The sequence below is a fragment of the Oenanthe melanoleuca genome, chromosome 3, assembly GCF_029582105.1.
Source record: "Oenanthe melanoleuca isolate GR-GAL-2019-014 chromosome 3, OMel1.0, whole genome shotgun sequence".
NCBI classification, from domain to species: domain Eukaryota; kingdom Metazoa; phylum Chordata; class Aves; order Passeriformes; family Muscicapidae; genus Oenanthe; species Oenanthe melanoleuca.
The window spans coordinates 97,416,664-97,438,202 of NC_079336.1; the positions used below are offsets into that span (position 1 = coordinate 97,416,664).

Below are 21,539 nucleotides of genomic sequence, written 5' to 3' on the forward strand. Positions count from 1 at the left end.
TGGAAAAAATGGGTTTTCAAAGGATGGTAAAGCACATGCCAAGGGCAAAGGGTAACTGCAGACACTGACAGGTAAACACAGCACCCGTTCATCTTTTGCAGTTGCAGATTTGTGAGAACTTTTTTGCTGTTTTTTTCCCATCTCTTATCAAGGTGTTTAGAGGAAAGAGACGTTGACCCCAGGATGACAGCTGTGTGCCCATGGGAGGGTGGAGCAGGCACCAAAGCCATTCTTTGATGGGATCTATCACTACCAAGACATTTCACCTCATGTGCTTCTCTACATCCCATGGATGTGGGGCAGGTGTTCTTTGCCTCTCCAAGTGGTAGTATATTTGGAGAACTAAGTCAGATTGTGCATATATATGGGGCTCTGTTTTCTCTTGAGATTTTGTGGAAGGCAGGCTGATTTGAGTCCCTCAATTCATTGCCTTTGTCCTCACCTTGGTTTCTGTCTCCTCTCTCTGTCAGGAAAATGGGAGCCACTCACCCAGCGTGAGCTTTTAAGGCACAGCAAAATAAAGGCAACTGGTCCCACTGCCTTGGACCGCTCCCAGTATGGATGGCTTGGTTGAGCAGAGCAGCGTGCTGATGCACAGTAAGATCACTGAGGCTGGGAAAAGGAATGGTTTAATTAACACAAGGAACTTAGTGGCAGAGAGCCGAGATGGTTTGGTCTCTGTGTACCCCACCCCTCAGTACCCGAGCCAAAGAGTGGGCAGCCTGTCCTCTCCCAGATGCCCAGAGAACGGCAGGAGTGACCCTGTGCAGCAGCTCCTGGACCCCAGCATGCTGCAGCAGACAGTGGAGTCTCACTACAGGCCCAACATCATTCTCTACTCTGAGAACGTGCTGCGCTCGTGGGGCGAGAGCCTGGGCTCGGAGTGCTGTGAGACGACCTTCATTGAGGAGCACTCGCCCACCAAAGACAGCCTGGAGTACCCTGACAGCAAATTCATCGACCTGTCCGCGGATGACATCAAGATCCACACCCTCTCATATGAGGTGGAGGAAGAGGAGGATTTCCAGGAACTAGAGGTCAGATGTCACCTGGGATATGTGGGGAAGGCTTGGGAGGAAGAGGGTATCTTTGAAATTAGAGTGAACAGCAGCTGCTTTTTGGGTCACCTGCATCACTTCCTTGTCCACTAGGACAATGAATGATTGTTCATCTTTATTTGTTGGGTAAGATCCCAGATCTGTGGATACCAATGGGAAAATTCCCACTGGCCCGAATGGAGATCAACATTTCCCTTCTGCCTCTGAAGGGGCTGGCCAGAAACAGAAGAAGACCCTTGTGCTTAAATGATGTGTAAGGTTTGGGCTGGGAGTATCTGTCTATTTTCATGGAGGCTCAAGTCTGGCAGGGATTTGTGTTTGCCAGTGTTTGTGGGAATGGAGGGTGAACGTAATGCTGGTGATCTGAAAACTTCCTCCACCACTGGTCAGAGACTCCTAACCTAGCAAAGACCCTCTGGCTGTCTAGAGAAAAGTCATACCTTCAAACATGAATGTTCCAGCTGAGATAGGGACACTGGTCATGCTTCTCTATTGCTGTGATTTTTGGTTAGGACCGAGATCAAACAAGCCCTAAAATTTCTATTTTCACCTCCTGTAATACCAGTGTCTCACCCTGTGATCAGCACAGGGGAAATTCAGCAAGAGCCTGATTTCCCTTTTATTTTCTTTTCTCTCTGTATTGATAAGGTGGGAAGAGGGAAGTGTTTTTCCCAGTGCATGCCATTAATGCAGTATTCAAAGCCTCCACAGGGAGACAGAAAACTTCTCTCTGAAGCATGCGAGAGTATTAGCTCAAATCACACCCCTCCACAGAATTTCAGAATTGACTGTGGGAAGTATAATTTCCTTAATCAAAACAAAATTCCTGGTTCCTGTCTTTTTGCCCCAGTTTCTCTCATGCAGTAGTGACACAAGTGACTGCAGCACATATGGTGTTATTGACATATCTGGCCTGACATTCAGGCACCAAAAAAAAGTCTTCCTGTCGTCAGTTCAAGTCCAGAAGACATTCTTAAGCCAACTTTCGAAGAACGAGATAAAAAAAGGCTGGGAAAATGAGCAGCATAAGGAAAAGCCCTCTTCAAAGTGGTACTGGAGGAACTTGATCAGCTTTTTAGAGAGAACATTTGTGTCTTAAAAACCAGCTGTAGAACTTCATCCTCCCCTGATCTTAAGAAGAGAAATGAGACAGTAAATTTTGGTAACATGCTCTGACAGTGTGTGCATCCTTTTTCCTGGCTCCTTCTTCTTTCTAACCTGTTTCTCTAGAAACAGACCTCCTGAGGTCAAACATGGCAATCCTTGAATGGGTATAGAGCATCTGGAATCACAGATTCTGTGTCTCATTTGACCCTTTGGAGTGACACTGTGCTCACAGACACAGGTGTATGGACAACCATCTTGACCTGTGTGTACATTGAGCTCAGAATAAGAAGACCTTTGCAAGTACACACCACACATAGATTGTCCCCTCCATCAAAATTTCTCCTCCACTAGGAACAGTGCAGGAGAAAACCAGGCATGGTTTGGATAAGGACCTGGTTAGCTGGAAATGCTTGCTTTGCTGGAAGCCTCTGCTTTGAGACCAGGATCTATCTCCATTGCTCTTTTCCCTGACCAACCCTGTGCAGCACTGATTTTCACACTCCTCCATGACTTTTTCCATGTTCCCAAAGGATCAACCTGCTGAGCAGCTGTTTTCAGCAAAAAGTAGCTCAGCATGGCAAGTAGCTTCCATTCCAGGAAGGTCCAAAATTTTGCAGATGCAGCTGGTCATACAGGAGAGGAGAGATTAATTTGACAACAGCAGACCAGAAAAAAAAACGTGTCTGCTGTATTGTGCTCTTCTGGTTCACAGAAACTGGTGGATAGAGGTTTATTTGTAGGGGTTTTTACTAACAGTGTTTCTCAGGCCCTGGTGGAGTGTTGTTCAGTCTGCCTAAAAAAATCATAATTGTCTGGAGGGAAAAACATCTCAGAAACAGCTCTCATTAGCATATAGAGCCCCCTTTGCTCCAGCAATTACCAGGCATGAAAACAGAAGGTTGCACATTCTGTCAGGGCTTTAAACTTCTCTCCTCCATATCCAACGCTGAAATCAAATTATTACCTATTTAGGTATCCCTGGTAAAATTTATAAATATCTTATGAGTTCTTTATGCCACAGCTAATAGACAGACAACTTGTCAAATGTGGCGGCAGTGAAATATGAAATGAGTTATAAGATGAAATACCCTCCTGTTAGATTTCATGTGCCATCTTTTATCCAAAAATAGCATTTGTCATATTATACGCCTGTTAGTTTCCCTCCTAGCCACTAGGTAGATTGCTTATTTAGAGACAATCAAACTATTCATGGCAGCAAATTAAATTATTCATATACGTCACATAAAAGAATACCTTGGAGCTCTCTCTTAAAACCCTCTTACTTTTTTCTCAGCATCCAGCAATGTCTGAAACAATCTCTAAATGCAAAATAAATAGAATGTTTTGGGAATGAAAGAAGAAAAGAAATATAACACTTTCAAAGTATATATTTCTTTTTTTTTTTCCCCACTAGAAAGTGCTGGATTCTGTTGTGAAAATTCATCTTTTGGGCCTGAACATGAAACTGTAGAGATAGAATTTGGATCCTGTACCATCATCCAACCACTCTTCTCAACATACCCAAGCACTTCCTGGCACGTTTTTTCCACAACATGAAGAGAAGACCCTGAGGAGATTATGCCCATCAAGCCCCATGATATCACACATGCTTTCTGTGAATGCTTCCAGCCTGTGGTCCTGCACTGGACTGTGTCCTCAGCCTTCCCTGGCTATAGGTATCCAGAAAGCAAGTTTGAACACCCCTGGGGGAGCTGAGTATGGCAGAGTTTCCTTTTCAGGGACTTGTGCAACGTGGGCAAAGACAGGGTCTGAAGAATTCACTGGTGACCACAGCTCTTCTCTGAGCTGTGTGTATAGTATTTTCTCTGTTCTGCACTTGGGCAATGGAGTAAAACAGTGCCATAAATACCTTGCCCAAGCTCATCTAGGGCTATGTTGAGAATATGAGAATATAATGTTCGGTGGTTTTGTCCCATGGCATATGCTCAGAAGAGCACAGGTGTGCTGTCAGAGGTGTGGTGCCCAGGTATGAGCTCCTAAGAGGTGTGGCACTCAGGTGTGCAGTCACGGCACTGAGTCATCCTACTCATAGAACACACTTTATATCTCTGAGTTCCTTCAAAGGCACATTATTAACAGATTACAAGAGTGATTACACTTTGCATTTGACATATTTTTCTCCTTTGAAGGAGAAGCCACTCAAATCTGGAGATATTGAGTCCTGCCAAGGGATATTAACCTCTATTAGCCAGCTGCAGATGAAGTGAGCATGGCTGGGAAGTCACCTTCAGCAGTGTCCAAGTGCCCTCCTATGAATCTTGTTAATAGTAGCCAGGGCCCGTGACAATTCCCTTTCTCATTATCAATTCCCAGAGTTTTCAGACTGAAGCTCTGCAGTGATGTCTCTGGGATCCAGCCTGTGAGTGGCAGGAGCTCTGGATGAGCTGCATGCTGTAATTTTTAGAGGGTGGATATTTGGCACACTTCTTTGAGGACTGCTGTGTCAGCTCAGAAGCAAAAAGGGGACAATCCTGAAGGGTCACACCACTCGCCCCAGCTCGTTTTAGTGCAGATCTGTTCATTGCTGTCTGCAGTGATCCCCTTCCAGTGGCAATGTGCTGGATGCCAGTTCCTGAGGAGCTACAGGCAGGCTGGCTGTGGGTGTCTAGAAAACATCACAAGGGAGATGATCAAGGTCCAGGGCTCAAGGAAGAAGAATAGGCTTGGGAAACTATGTCCAGGGGTTTTTGTGCGTTGTGTTTTGATGTTGCAAAGTTACATGTGAAAAGTTTTCCAAGCAAGGAGAGACCTCTGTGAGCCCATTCTGCAAGGCTGGCTGGCTGGCTAACAGGAAAATTTTTAGACTGGGGGTTGGGGAAACAAGAGGAGCTGCAGCAGGTTAGTGTTAGGGGATTATGGATCTTTTAAATGTCTCTAGTACTGAAAGGGAATCAGCTGCAAAACTCAAAGTTGTGAAAACAAATAAATAGACAGGAAAAATGAGTAAGAGGCTTTAGAGACATCACCTCTTAAAAAATTATCAGCAAGATGCTGCACAGGGTTGAGTGAGTGTGTGAAGGCAGAGCAGTGATAAACTACATCCTTTGGTGGAAGAGTCCCCATCCAGCTGCTGCCTTCAGCATCTGCTGCAATGGAGGTGAACTTCAAACACTTGCAGGAGAGCAGAAGGATGCAGAGTGCGGGTCAGAACAGGTCATCATGTTTAACTACATTACTGGAACAGGCACTGTGTGGAGGGAAACAGAGCACATATTAACTTGGATCAGTATTGTGTTGGTCTTTGTCAAACCAGACCACTGGACCATCTGGATTTGAAGGCAAATCCCACAGGGCCATATGAGGAATTAGTTTTGTATGCAGTGTGTGCATGTTGCTGAATTGGTTGCTTTGAAGGAAAAAGGAAAAGAGCTGTTTCCTGAATATCCATCAGAGATTGCTGGCAGCTGTAGTTCAGAGCAAATCCTGTTGTCTGACATCTCTGGTGTGCTTGGCAGGTTGTCTGCAGAGCAGTTGTGATGTCTCAGCTGAGGTAAAGAACATAGCTTTTAGGGGTAGCCAGCCTTTGTTTAAGAGAAGGGTTTTTTTTTTTAATAGAAAATCCATTACAACTGCAGAAAAGTGTTCATCACCATCTCTGTTAAAAATATGCACTTGGTGTCTGCTCTTCCTCTATTCTTGTTTCAATCACTTCAGCTTTTCTACAGAATGAAAGAGCTGTCTCTGATCAGAATTTGTCTACTCAGGCACTTACAGGCTGTGATGAAACTGCATCTTAAATGCATCTTATGAGTGGAGTTGGCTTCTCTTCTTTCTTCCTTTGTGGATGTTTTCCTGTGGCATTCTGCCTTAAAATGCCTGATTTCTCCAACAAACTTGGGAAATGGTGCCAGGGAAGGGAAGGGAAGGGAAGGGAAGGGAAGGGAAGGGAAGGGAAGGGAAGGGAAGGGAAGGGAAGGGAAGGGAAGGGAAGGGAAGGGAAGGGAAGGGAAGGGAAGGGAAGGGAAGGGAAGGGAAGGGAAGGGAAGGGAAGGGAAGGGAAGGGAAGGGAAGGGAAGGGAAGGGAAGGGAAGGGAAGGGAAGGGAAGGGAAGGGAAGGGAAGGGAAGGGAAGGGAAGGGAAGGGAAGGGAAGGGAAGGGAAGGGAAGGGAACCCTAACTGACGAATATTATTCTGACTTCTCAACAACACTAATATCCAGCTTCTTCAGTGTCAGGGTGCAGCTCTTGCAGATCCAGGAATAAGTGAAGACAGAGAGCTAGGTAGGCAAATTATTAACTATCTCAATGTCAGGGAGGGTTGTAAATAGAGAAGATTTCTTGGTAAGCTCAGGATCAGGTGTCCTGTTGTAAGAGAGAAGGTTAGGAAGGAAAGTTTGCTTGGAGAAAGGAGTGTTAAGCTGGAAGAGTTAAGAGGTACCATTTGCTGTCTGATTTCTTTCTGTGATTTTTAATTTTTTTTCACCTTTCTGGTTCATAATTGGTCTGCATGGTCAGGACTTTATGATTATAATTGTTCTCTCACCCTTGGTAACTCATAGGCAGACTCATCTTGGTCTTTGGGAGGAAGCATCACTGATAATTTTGTGGTTCAGCACATGATCAAAGTTGCTTGAGGAATCTCTTCCCCATTTTGTCTTTATGTGAAAGAAAAAGCAATTTGAAATATCAGAGAGGTGGTCTCCACAGATACCTATGCCAGCACACAACCTAGCCAAAAACCTGAAAATCAAAAGCATTTTTTTGATTTTGTATCTTACCTGTTCTTCAGCAATACTGTGGATTTTCTCTCTCTCCTTTTCCCCCTTTATTTTTGAAAGGAAATATTCACCCTGGTTCATCTGACCATAGAGCCCCTTCCTTTTATGGGCCCTTTTCTGCTCCTTGGAATGATATCTTTACATTTGTCTTCTCTTGCTTTCAAGCTTATGCAGCAGTGATGGAATCTGATACAGTGTGTGAGGAAGAGGAGACTGGCTGCCCACTGCTGTGATGGAGTGGGAGAAATGGGCAAATGATCAGGAAACTGGCTCATGGCAGAGGAAAAGCAATAATGTCATTAACCAGCACACCTGTGTTTCTCTCTTTTGCTGTTCCAGAGCGATTACTCAAGTGACACTGAGAGTGAAGACAACTTCCTGATGATGCCACCAAGGGATCATCTTGGCCTCACTGTGTTCTCCATGCTCTGCTGCTTCTGGCCACTGGGAATTGCTGCGTTTTACCTGTCCCATGAGGTAATATTAAAATTCCTCTTGCCAGACATTCTCAAGGACAGTGGAAGGTAGTTCGAGGGGATGGCATCTTACCCACTTGGATATGTCTTTGTGGTAGTGGTGGCTGCCTTATGAGATACTTTGCTGGGGGAGGCATCTACAAAATATTTTAGCTTTCAGTTGGCAGTAGTCACGTTCCATGTGAGGTTATATGTCCAGCTAAGACTCCTCTGTGGACACAGCTTTTGAATAGAAAACACCCTTGATAGCTCAAATGCTTGGTTTTCCCATTGGGAAAACAGATCTACTTGTCCCAAGCTGATAATTTAGAATATCCTTCCAGAAGTAGAAAAATAATTTCTGTTCTGCAGATGTGCATTTGCTTTCCAGAAACCATTTCCTTTCCCATGGAAAAAACTGCTCAGTCAGTTCTTCCTTTCAAATTTTAATATGCAAATGTCTTTTTACCAAAGAAGTGACTGTGTTTTGGTTTGTTTCCTTCATGAGACAGTCTTAACATTGCTTAACTTGCAATCACCCTGTGCCCATCATTTGTTTCGACAAGTGTATCTTCATAAGTGTCTGCAGTGTAATTACTGAGTTTCCCAGCGTGGCAGATAATGTGAGGTGACATAGAAGGCGTCACACTGGCAGCCTCATCAGTGACTGCCAGGAAACATTTGATTATATTCCTCTCTAGTGCCTATTGCAAACTACAGTCTGCTCCACAGCACCCTTCACATTCACCCTCTCAGCTGTCTTTCTAATCTGCCTGCAGTAAACATCTACCAGCCTTGGTGATTTGTCAAGCCGAAAAATGCTCTTCAGAGCTGAAGAATCCTACTCTTCTAGAGAAAAAAAAAACAAACCCAAAAGAGCCAGAGAACTACTTTATTTTTTACTTCAAATGAACAGTCTGTCTTTGAGCTGGGAAGTCTCTAAGACTAATAATAAATTAGTGTTTGTCCAGTGCAAAATAACAAGTTTTGATTGTTCGAGTTTTGGTTGTTCGTGAGATAGTTTTATCTGAGCAAAGAAATCACAGCACTATCCAATAAATACAAAAACCCCCAATGTAGTTAATACTAAAATGCAATATGGCTGAGAAGCTAAATGTGTTGAGAACCAGTGTACAAAGTCCAGGGCATCCAGCTCTGAATGGATCCCAGGGGCCAGCATGAGTCTGTAGGAACCTCTGACTTCCATGGGAGAATACAGAAGGTGGAAAAGGCATGATTACAGGGAAAAATTTTGGTACTATGCTGAAGGATTTGGGCATTTGAAAACAAAAACCTGGGTGTTTTTTTGGTTTAGTATAATGATGAAGAATAGCTGAATGTGGCTGCCTAAATTCAAATTTCAAATCTGTTGAAGAAAGATGGTCCAGCTTGTTCCAGTCCAGCAGAGACTCATCTCTCTGTCCTCCCCCTGAGTTTCCAGGAATCTCCTTTCTCTCGCTGCCTTCCCATTCAGGTCCATCATAGTCTGAGAAAGCATGGAAAAAGTGGTTCTTCTGCAAAACCCCACATCCAACAAACTGGCATTTTCTGGGGGAAAGATGAAACCAACATGAAGACCAAACCTCCTGTGGCTGAGAACTTGCTGAGATAGTTGGTAAAAACCAACAAAACCCTGCACCCTGCTAAGCTAAAATTTACTGTGATATCAACTCATACTTTGATCCATAAACTGTATATGTGATTTCCATTTATATAGATCATTCAACTTAAACTCCTTGATAACATTTGAGATCACTTGTTAATTCAAAAGAATAGTTTAACATTCCCCCTTCTTTATCAAAAGCCAGAAGTATAGCTAAAGATCAACTGTTGGTACTCATGATCAAACCTCTTTTTTTTTCAGTTGCTTGAGCTTTTGAGTCTCCTGAGCAGTTCTACCAAAAAGGCCATCTGGGAATAAATTGTAACATGTAGGAAATTCAGAGATGGGGGATGGATTCTTTGATGCAGTATACAGCACTGGCAGTGAATTTTGATTTAAAAATCTAGTCTGCTCTAGGTATGAGATGCATTTGAATTTGAAGCCTTTGTTTGCAGAAGATGTATCTGTAGTACAGCTCATTCCAAAGGCACAGGTGCTCTGTTTATTCCTGTATCACCTGCCAGCACATTAATGATGCATTTGCCTGTGTCATGCTGCAAAACAATTACACAAGGTTGCATGCTGTAAGACAGCAGAGGTGCTCTTTACCAACAGAATAATTTAATTTTGGGGGGTTTGTGCTCCATGAAAGCCCAGTTTTTCCTGCAGGTGATGTTTCTGTTCTGTGTGGGACATATTTTCTCCACCAAGGCTCTTGCCAGTGTGCTGCTGATTTGGGGCATCTTTCAGAGCCTCTGCATCAATGGGTGCAGCTGTGCAGGATCTGCCTCTGTGGTGGAAATGAAGATGTCCATCCACAAGTGAGCCAGCTGGGAGGAGAAGTGGATTCAGAATTGCACTTCATGAAAGCCCAACATGGTTTTTTTCCTGTTGGGATATCCAGTTTCCAAGCAGGATGTCACCTGATGATCTTACCCCAAGCAATGCTGAGACCTGCTGCTTTTCATCCTCCCTCAGAAAAACACAGAGCTTAGAGGCCATCACTGTGCTGTTTGCTTGTTCAATTACTTCCTTCTGGTTTTATTTGTGTTTTCCTTCCCACAAGAGACTTGCCCCCACTTCCTGTAGCTGCCCATTCCTGTGCTCCTCTCAGCTCCACTCCTGGGATGGGGCCCTGTGTCCTGTCTCTCACATTTGCTTCTCCAGAGTGAAGCATGTGAGTTTTTAGGCTTGCCATTTTTTTGATTGTCTCATTAGTCAACAGCTGAAGGGCTCAATCAAAGGAGTTTTTGTGCATTTTGCGAGGTAACTTTTGGAAAGAGGAAGGTAAATTATGTCTTTCACTATAAACACATCCCCACAGTGTGTGATAAAAAAACCCACCTCATTATGTTTATTTTTTCATAACTCCCCACCCTTTGGAGTCTTGGAAGTTCCTCAGTTTTTATTTCCAAAGATATTTTTAGCATTGTAGATTGTAGGCAAGTGTGAAGCCTCATAAATAAAAAAAAAACAACTTTAAAAATACATCTTTTTTGTCATGTCAAGTTTACCATTGAACTTGTCAGATGATTTCTCAGGGACTGTCAGGCTTTCTGCTTGGGCTGGGGGTGGTGGTAACAAACTGAAAAGGTCTTTTTGCATGAATCCTCTTTTTCTCCCTGCTTTTATTTTTAGAAAAGAGAGCAATACCATGTCACACATTTCCCTCCCTACTGTAAACAGAAATTCATTATGAGCCTTTGATGGTATGAATGAGCTTCACTTTCTGCCTGCTCCCTTACAGGCAGAAACAGGAGTGTGCAGAACACCTCCACTCAACTCCCATTGTCGGGAAAATTAATCCACAAACACCAGAGGTTTATGCCCAAAAAGGAGATAGAGGAGTCCTTTTTGTTTTATTCAAATAAAGAGAGAGGCCATGGGGCATTCCCCTGGGATCTCTCAAATTTCTGGAGGAGCAGCCTCCTTTTTATCCTAATTTCCCTCTCTCTTTCCCCACTGGCTGAGGTACTTGAGAGGTACAGACTTCCCAGAGCTGATACCTGAGATTCCCCTCTAATGTATAACCCTCCCTTTTAATTTTTAATTCTTACAGAATTCACAGTTCTGGGGAGAAGAAGGAAAGAATGTTCATGTTCCCACTGGAAGGTAGCAAACAATATGAATTCCAGCCTTTTATTTGAGTTTCAGTGCTCAGCATACATGTATGGATTTCACTGTCCTTGCTTTTGTGGCATAAGGTTTTGACATGCAGCTTCAAAAGAAGGATATAGAGAAATAACAGCCAGGTGTTACCTACTTTTTATTCTTTAGAAAGGTGGCTCATAGTCCCCGTATCAACAGGGAAAACAATAAAACGGTACAGCAGTATGGTGTGCCACACTCCACCAGACTGGCTCGTGATCCCCGCTCTTATCCGTCCACCCCACTTTTTTTCCTCTCTGTCCCACTTCAGTCCATAAAAAGAGTGAATATGGACTATTATACAGAGCTTGACACACAGCCAGGAGCATGTGTTTGTACAAGGAATGCTGCAACCTCTTATATCAAAGAAGAAAAGGCAAAAGAAAAACAAAAAATGTGGTATTTTTCTTTACTTGGCAGCAAAATGCCAAGATCTATACTCGCAGGATATGCTGGTCAGCAAAGCTGAAGCAATGCTAGCAAAGCAGACAGGAGGCTTTTGCATTTTCAAGAGATTTTTCAACAGTCCATTATTTCTTGGTCCAAGTAATGCTTGGGCAAAGGAACTGTCCAAAGATGATGAGCTTTAATGGAAATTAAAGGCCTTTGTTTTGCTGATACCAAATCACACAATTCTTTAGCTTAAGCAGGGCTGTTGCTTTGAGTTACACAAATTGGGTAAAGGGCATGGGGTGTGTTCTAGGGCTCAGCCCAGTCTCTGCTGGCTGTCACACAAAAGTTTGAGCTCTCTGTGTTGCTCAGCCAGAAAGCAAATCCCTGAGTTCTTTGTCCAGCTCTTTGTGTGTGAGTACAGGCACCCCCAGGTGCCCTTTTACCCTTCTGAACTGTTGTAGCTTTTCTACTGCAAAAGGTGATTGGCAAAACAATTAAACCCGTTTGTGCTAGGTGTGAGTGAAAAGAGGTTAAAATGAGTTCCTTCTCACCAGGAGCTGCAGAGGTCTTTTGTGGCAGAAGTTGTCCTAGAGGAATTCTATGCAACTGTCCTGCTGAGATGGCGCAGTGCTGATGGTGTGGCCACTGTACTCACATGGGAGCCCTGGTCCTGGGAGGTCACCAGGGCATGGACTTCTTGCAGAAGGTCACAGCTGGCTGCTGGCCCACACTCCTCTCCTTATTCCCATCAGTTAGACGAGACAGATTTGCCAGGCAGAGGGGAATGAAATAGCAAGGCTTCTGTTCCCAGCCACGAGACAGAGTGAAGCTGCCTGCTGAATGAGCCAGCTTCATATGTTACCATGTTGACAGTGCTGGCTTTCCTGTGCTTGGAAAAGCAGCTCAGAAATAGATGACCCTGGCCCCTGATTAGGAGCATTTGAGTGACATCCTTTGCCTCTGCAAAAAGCCTGTAGTGGGGTTTAATACATTCAAGAAGTTTGTAACTCCTGGTCGTTTGGGAGAAGAGAGGAAAGCTTCATCCTAGATGGTAAAAGAGGATCTCTTCCCCTAGGCAATTCCACAGACAAAGACAGGGGTTCTGAAGTGGAGCTGGTGAATTACCAGCATCTTCAATTGTCATCTTTCCAAGTGGGGGCTGGCTGCCAGCCAGTGCTTTGCGTGTGCATGGATGTTACTCCTGCCAACTTTTCCCTTTGGGTAGATCTCTCTGGAGAAGTGTTTGTCTGCACAAGAAAATGACCATTTAGAGTGTGTTGTGTACCAGCAGAGACTGTGCATCCTGGGTGAGGTCATGGGCCAGGGAACTTTATAATTATCTTGTATAATTTCCTCTTCATTCCTCTTTGTCCTTTTGATCTTGTAGTTTTATTTCCAAGTCACGAAGTACAGCTACAAAAAGGAATTAAATTAATGAATGACCTGATTGCTTTAGCCCTTAAGCTAATTTTAAATAATTGAAAAAGTAGCTGGCAAATAACATTCCCTGGAGAGTTTAATTCATTATGCAGGTGTTTAATTACAAGGAAGTTTTGAGACAGAAGAGAGACCAACTTAAATTATTAGAGGAGATGAGGGATCTTTTTTTCAAGAGCATCCTGCACAATAGCAAGTGTTGTACATTAATATTTCTTTGTTAGTTATTTATGCCTCATGCATTTTGCTGAGCCAGATACAGCCCTAGAGACATGTCAATATAGTCAATATACTGCAAGGGTATAAAATATCCTGATGCCAGGAAGGCACCCTCTTCATCCTGCTGTTACCTTTTGTTGCTTTGCAACTGACTTGTTATGTCACAGTTTTATGAGAATGTGAGGATTGTTTCAGTCCACAGCTGCCACTAAGCTGGAAGTGCCTGGAGTATTCACAAATTCACTCGGAGGCTTGTCTGGTGGAGTCATCTGAAGAGTAGGGCAAGAAGTATTCCACAGGAGTTTATCAAGGGTTCAATATCCCAGACATTTATATGCAATTCTGAGTAAATTTAAGGAACTTTTTAGTCTTAGGCAGAGGGGTTTTAGTGTTTTGCTTTTTTTTTTTTGGTAAATTTAGAGAGCAGGGATGTTGTTAGTCGCATTGGAAATGGACTTGGGGCTTTTGTTAGTAATCCTCACTTAGCTAAATACTTCAAATTTTTTTTGCATCTGCAAAGGTAGATTTTCCAGGAAGAATTATATTTTAGGAGAGGAAGCAGAAGGAGCAATTTCACAGTCCGAGGTGAGAAACTGGGCACATTATTAAGTGTCTGCCCTGCTGAAAGAGGCATGAGGGAAAAAAAGAAGGGACCTTTTTTCAGGTCTGGGAATGGAACATGGTCCCTTTCTTCTGGCCATCCTAATGTCTCTTTCCATTATCAGGAAGGCAAAAAAGTTTTGGATGCTTTGTGATGTGCTGAAGGTCTTCACATGTAAGGTGATAAATTATATGCACTGAACTCTGCTATGGCAAGGAGAACAGTATGTTCATCTAGAACAGTTAATTGGGTGATGTTTATAGAATAGATCTTTCTTTCATCTCATGCTGTGGCAGCACCCTTTAAAAAACAAGATTAGTGAAAGGAAGTCCTCTCACTTGAAGTTTAATGTATGCAGCAGTAAATGGATGAGCATGTTTTCAAGGCTTAAGTTAATATTTTATCAGTCTGCAACGTACACAGAGTTTTTATATTCTTATCAAAGATTAACATCATGTACCAGAGACTCAGGGCTATATTTTAATCTTGAATATACAGCTTGCTATCTCTCTGCATCTCTTTTGGTGAAGGCTTCTGAATTACTACTTTTTTTGAGTGCGCAGCAAAGGAAATTGATCACTTGTGATTTCAATCTACACATCTCTTTCAAACAGGCTGCAGAGCATCTCTCTGAAGATTTGAACCTAGTGAGCTAGGCACCCAAAGATGCCTCCCACACAGTGGTAATTCTTCATTGAATTGACTGATATCCCAGCAGTAGGAAAGAGAGAAAGTTTTTATATATTTATTTTTGGACAAACTACAAGAACCAGCTAAAAAGAAATGGCCTAGGATCTGCCTGCATCTGTGCAGTTTGCATCTCAAACATTCAAATACACTTACCAAGACATTTTTGTCATGTTGGTAATAAAATTACTTGTTACTCTTGGTAATAAAACCAGTCTTCAATTTTATCTGCTCGGGCTGAAAAAAACAACAGCTTTTTCATATTAGGAAAACCTTCCCCCATGCCAGTTTGGTATTAAATACACTCATTATGGGTTGTGATGAACAACAAGTTATCAGTGAGATTTGCACATGTTGCATTATTGCCATTTCTTGCATTATTTCTAAGTAGTGTGGAAGAGTCAGGGCTGCTCCTGCCGGTCCACACAGGAGGACTCAGCTTTCTCCAAGAGGCTGGGCAAGACCAGAGGCAAAAGAAGAAGTCTTACAGCATCCTCTGGGAAAGGTGGGCTTGGCAGTCTCTGATTGACGCCATTGTTCATCCTCCTATCATCATGAAATACAGGAGAAAGGGTGCAATTCTATCCAGATGTTACCCGTATTTCCCATTCCCAATGGTGGCCAGTGGATGTTTCTGTCTGTCCTATGATTATGATGTGTATCAACATAAGGGACCTTTACTTACAGCTACTGTCTCTACCAAGAGGGGTAGAAATGTATTGGTAGGAGCCAGAAAGGCAATTTTTCTTCCCAGTTCTGTTCACAGAGCCTTTATATCTTGGATTTGGACTTTTTGTGGCTCATTCATCTGGTGGGAGATCTGGACAAGGAATTGTGGATAATTCATTTTCCACAGATCCAAACCAGGTGGTCCTTGGGCTGGTAATGGCAGAGAGCACATTCCAAATCCTCACAAGTGTGATAACCCAGGAAGTGGGATTTGGAGTCCCAGAGACGCATGGTTCTTTATACTAATTTAAGTAGTAACTGTCCCAGCCTGAGATTTCTAAATTTAATTCAAGGCACCATACTCAGTCAGGGTTCTGAAAGTGTCAAGGAGGACACTCTTCCTCATTCCTTGACCTTGTCACACAGATGGCATTATTCTGAGCAGGTTTCTACAGGCTGTAAGTAATTAAGGAATTAATTAGGAGCCCTGGTTTACACAGATGCTATTGTAAAGCAAGAACTTCTGTGACCTCATGGGACTTTGTCACAGTGTTCATCCCAAGACTGCCCCAATTATCTGTGCTAAAGATTCAGTGTGTTCATCCAATCTCAGTTTGACTGACCTGAGCGTCACCTGGGCCTTTCCTGATGTGTCCTCAGGATGTCACACATATTTGAAAGATTCACTTTTAGACCACGTTGTCTTGTGACATTCTCTGTGTAGCTGAGAGCACAAATTTCTTGTTTCCCAGCACATTCAGTATCCCCCACAGTCAAAATCCATTTTTAAATCCCAAGGGCATTGTCTCTTATTTTTACCATATCTGACTTTGTTCTGTGGAAACTTGAGCAGTTTTTCCTCAATCAACCTTGTTTCAAAGCTTCAGATATTGTGATTCTAATTGTATCAAGGTCGTTCTTCCTAGAAACTTGTAACCTGAGGATCAATGGTAAAATATAGAAATATGACAGTTTGTAAACTCTGTCAAGGTGACTTTCTATTTATTATTTTCACAACATGCATAGCAGAATCATGGAGTCTCTTTTAGGAGAAGAGAGAGGAGAAGAATCAAGAGTGGAAAAAGGAGAGACCTGCAGGGAGGGGGCTTGAACCTTGTTCCTGCAACCCTCCCAATCAGCTTAAGGCCCCCTTGGTGAATCCTGTAAAACTGTGTCACTCTGAGTTTACCATGTGTCAAGGAAAATCCTGACTTCTGGTGGTAAAAAGAAACAAGCCAGAGACAGACAGCAGACTCTGAAAGGCATAAATAGCTATGGCCAGGGAATCTCACCAGGGCTTTTCAGCCAACCCAGATGGAAGGGATGCTCAATTAAGCAGCCAGAACAAGAACTGCTGTTAAAGGCTGCAGTTAAGTATTTTAGTTGGTATTTGGATGTAGCTATGGTGAAGATATTGCTGATCTGTTTTTTGATGATAGAAGTTCTATAAGTGGCTCAAACACCACATTGTTTGGCTTTGCATATGCAGGAAAAAGCCTCTCACTTTTTTCCAGTGAATTGATTTAAGAGAGAGGGGACATGTATTTAGTAGAAAGTAAAGTAAAGTGTTCTTTTATTAATGATAAATGGCTGAGCTTAATTTAATTTACTACTAATTCCAAAGAAAGGAAAGAGTACCATGATGTCATGTCTTTTTAGCTCCATTCAGGTGTTTCATCACTTCTTTTTCTGCCTGAAATGACTCATGAAATCATAGACACTGCACATGGCAAGGACTTTTAAGTTCATCTTGTCCATCTGTTTGTCACCACTGTGTTCTTATTCAGAATGGTAGACAGAGAAACTACATTGGACACAGACACAGTGTCCTCTTAAAAGAGTGGGGAATACTAAAAAGTTATTTACTCATTTTTGTGTATGACCCTGGGTGTGAAAGCAGAGTCCATGAAGTCAATGTGAATGAATTCAATGCCATGTAGCACGAGGTAAAGCTTACATCACTTCTCACAACTGCTTTGTCATGTGTTGTTTTGCTGAATTCCCTTTACATTTAGCGGGCTGCTTTTCAGAGCTAATGGCTTTCAGGAGTCACTGTGAACAATAAAGCCCCTAGAGCATCCGTGATGGGTGACATCTATGACTGGGGACATCAGGTTGAAGGGTAAAAAAAATACATCTGGAAATAAAGGTGATCTGCTGGAAATTCAGAGCATAAAAGGCAGGCCTTAGAACAAAAGCTGGTGGAAGAGAAGGGGTCTGTTATTACAGCCTTTTACAGAACCTGTCATCCTCCAACCATGAAACGGCTAAGAAAAGGCTGAGGTACACACATCAGGGACTTGTCAGGAGCTGCAGTCACGTACAAGGCAGCCATCCTCTGCCTCTCCTTACACATTCATTACTGCTGTGATGTCTCTGCTGTTGCTGCTGACTGAAAACCCTGCTGCTGCTGGACAGCTACTTTTTCAACTTGTTTTATGGCACGTGTTCTCTAACATCATGAGAACCCACAGGAAATCGTTATCCACAAGGCAGCACGTGAAAACCCAATCCATCTCCCATGACATGTGCCTGCTTAGGTCCCAGGAGCACTTTCACTGTGGCCTCAGCAGCTTGTGGGCATGGACCAATCCTTCTCTCTGGAGCAGAAGGGACTGGGACAGCTGCTCCCCCTCCACATGGATTCTCTGACTTCCCTGATTAGCTGTCTGTGACAGGGATCTCTGGGAGAGCTCACTGCCTCTGAGCCCCAGTAAGAAAGGATCATTAGGCTGCAGCCTGTCTGACTGAGGAAAATATCTCTATATTTACCAGCAAAGGATGACTGTATCAACACCCAGTTGGACTCCAGCCATTAAGATGGCTCTCAGGAGGCAAATGTCTCTTGACATGAAATTATGTTTCACTGATCATTTCAGCTGCCAGGGCTTCTCATTAGCTCAACAGGTTTTTTTTTCCCTAGTGAAATATCCTCAAACAGCATCTTTCACAGCCGTGGAATCTGCTTCCTCGAGTGTCAGGATGTATGTGGAAGGGGCATTTTTATACAGTTAGGAGCTGGGATCTCATTTCTTGTGCAAAATCCCAACTAGTCCTGAGGTCTTAAACCCATTTTGTCATGGCCTCATAAAATTTCTAGAGTAAGTCTCTTTAAATTTGGGATATATTGGTCTTGTATTGGGAATGCCTGGTACTCTTGATCGCTTCCACTAGCTGTGCCTCCTCTCCATTCTTTGCTTGTCTCTGCAAACAGAGATGCCACCAAAAGCAATAATGCCCCTCCCTTCCCTGCCCCCAGGGAGCCCCACCAGGGCTGATGGTGTTGGGTCACTATGAGGGAGTATTACATGGCATTATATTTGTGATTTATACAGACTGCACTGTAGGGGTTTACAGCCTAATCTGTGCACTCGCTGCTCTGCTGGGAGCTGTAAAGAAGAAAATCGTGTAATAAAAAGCCTTCTGGTCTTGACGTACAATACAGCACAATGCATCTCTGCCTGTGCTATCTCTTCCTTCTTTCTTTTGCCTACACTTCTATTGTATGACACAGTTACCAGGATCATTAAATTCAGTGTCTGAAAGGGCAGCTACGGCTCCTCGATGCTGCAAGAGCAGAGCAGGGGAAAAGGCTGGAAAAGAGCTGAACAGGGAGAAATTCAGAAATGCTCTCCAAACATGGGAAAGACAGGAAGTATTTATATTTTTCTCCACACAGACTTCAGGATGTGTGAAACACATCAGTCCAGTGAGATGGGTTTGATTTCAGAAAAAGCTTTCTAGAGTAATGAAGGTGAAATGCAATATCACTTTCACCTGGGCAGAGATGGGCAAAAGGTTTAGATGAACACCCAGGAATGGCTTTGCAGCTTTTACTGACACAGACGAAGATGTCTACAAGCTTCTAATTACTTTTCCTTATGCCTGTTTGCTACGTACCAGAACTGATTTATTAACATGCCTTTTCCCTGTGACTAATTTCAGTGGGAAAAAAAGGCATAGTAATTTTTAATTTCACACTGAGCAGCAATCAATCTCCTCCTTAAATTAGTTTACTGGCTACTTTGATATCTGATGCATTTGCAGTCTTTTCCCAATGATCTTATTTACAGATCTTGGGGTTGGCGAGTACTGTCCTGTCTGTGTTCTCCTAACCAACTTTATTAGAAAACGCAATACCAACATTCTTTCAAGGCACAGAGGCAGGTGAGTAGGCCTGCCTTTGTGACATGAATAGTAGCTCATTTCTTCAAAGAGCAGAAAAGTATTGGCAGCAAATACCTTGAGCCTCTTTTCTCCCACCATTTATTCCTCCTTCACCAGGGGAAAAAAACCCAACAACTCATTTTTCAACCTAAAAAGTCTTTCCACACTTCAAAAATCTTAGGATCAAATTCCAGTTCTGACATTTCTATGCTGTTTTATAAAGAAACGGGAAAGAGGTGGGACTGGTGATTAGAAATCACTTTGCAGCTCTGGAAAACCTGCATTATGAGATAAGAGGTCTCCATTTCCCATAAATGGGTACATTTAAAGCTCTAGGATTTAATTTTCTACTTTAAGGTCTATACTTTGTTTCTGAGTAATGGGACCGATCATGACTCCAGAATGGTTCCTTCTGAATTATTCTTGATATCCATGAAACATTGTATGCTTTCTTTGCTTTCAGATATAATGTCCATTTTATATGATTTCTCACTTCTTCACGCAACTTCTGTGTCCTTCAGCTAGTGAAGTCACATGAGATCTCTGTCGCAATTTATATTGTGTTTGTGTGCACTTGGTCTGATGTCATGTTTATAATATTTTGGTGAATTTCCTAGATGGTGACCCTGCTGCTTTTTAGGATTGCAGAGATCAAGTCTGTGTATTTTTAGACTGATATTTAGTTATTTTATGCTTTATTTTATTAACTCCCCCTATACTCTGAAAACAATCAGTAGTGTCCTCCATCAGGAAGAAGACTTTCAGGGGTTTATTAATACTCAATAAACCTAAAGTGAATATATAAGAATAGTTAAAAATTCATTCTGAGAGGCTGTGTTGATACCATTCCAACCTTCAAAAAGGGTTTGATAGCTGGACGAAAAGCAGAGTGTTTCCTTTTTTTCCCCCCTCCCTGCAGAAAAAAAGAACTCAAACGCAGCAAATAAGACCTCAGTGAGAACACACTATTCAAAGAAAAATTAAAGGAAACCCAAGTTTGCAGCTAAAAGACTCCATGTCTCCATATGGAATTGCTACCCCTGGTTTTCATTTGTGTTCTTTAGTGGTGGTAGGAGTTCCTGCAGGAGTATCTTGGAGCTTCCTGGCCATGGAGAATCCAGGTGGAGCTGCCTTTGAGCCATAGTACAGCAGAGACTTGGAACCAAAATATTTCCCTTTTCTCAGAACAGTTCTACACATCCCCAAGAAAATTTTCACAGGGAGCTGTCCCATTCTATCAAATGTCATAGGACAAGGAAACAAACATAAAACACATGGAGAAAAAATGCTCAGCCAGGCCCTGCTGGTTGTTTCCACAAATCTCAAGTTCTGCCTTGCAAGTTTACTTGTGAAAGAAAGGCCTGTGAAAAATTCCCCCTGGGTTCAGTATTCCTGGGATGCTGGGGCTCTGTATCTATGTCAGCTGACAGCTATTTCCTCCACTGAAACTTATCCACTTAGAACAGGAGCACTTTTAGTCCGTCATAGCTATTTTAATCACTCTCTTTTGCCAATTCTGTATCCTGCACATTGTTTTGACATCCTCTTCAACCAGATCATGCGAGCAAACAGCTGCTTTCAAAGCACCCCTATCTGGAGGGTTGCTCCAAGTTACAGAAGGCAGATCTGTTCATTAATATTTAAGATGTGTTACTGACTATGTCAGCCAGCCTGATGGCTCTACTGGGATCTTCACTGCACAAAGGAATGAACAAAGTAACAAAGCAAACAAAAGGGATTTGAGATCTCTAAGTTGTTCCTTTTCCATGGCAACCTTCCTTGAAGGCTAGATGGCTGTTTAGAGGAAATAGCTTAGTACTTTCCCAGCCTTTTTAGACTTCCCAGGATGTTTCCCGCTGATGAAAACTTATCCCTTCAAGTGATCCCTTCAAGTGTCCATTCTTAGATGTTATGCAGGCTCATTTTTTTAGCCTCAGACTTGCTGAGGAACAGCAGTACTGCTAATAGTGCAAGCAGTGATCTTGAGCCTTTTTGGATCCCGAAGAGTGGCCTCTCCTCCAAGCATGGCAGCATTAGAGATGAGATTTCCAAGGATTCATAGCAAGACATCTGTCATGAGAATACTCTAATCAATCCTTACTTCAGTGCCAACAAAGTACCATGAGCACTGGGTTTTGTTTCATGAAACAGAGCCGCAGAAACAAACTTGTCTGGAGGTGTTCTGTCCTTGGGCCACCTCAGGTCTGTCTCACCGAGGTCTGTAACAACTGCTACAAATGCAAAGTCTGCCTTTATG

General features: G+C 42.8%; 1 protein-coding gene across 3 annotated transcripts in view; it reads left to right on the forward strand.

The window, feature by feature from the left end:
- The window catches only part of SYNDIG1 (synapse differentiation inducing 1), a 46,711-nt gene that overhangs the window by 9,287 nt on the left and 15,885 nt on the right, over positions 1 to 21,539 (forward strand). For all 3 annotated transcript variants that reach the window (XM_056488437.1, XM_056488436.1, XM_056488435.1), the window contains 2 exons: positions 471 to 1,037; positions 7,243 to 7,380. In XM_056488437.1, coding sequence (XP_056344412.1) covers positions 558 to 1,037; positions 7,243 to 7,380 — 618 coding nt within the window. In that variant the 5' untranslated portion in view covers positions 471 to 557. The remainder of the gene's footprint in view (positions 1 to 470; positions 1,038 to 7,242; positions 7,381 to 21,539) is intronic.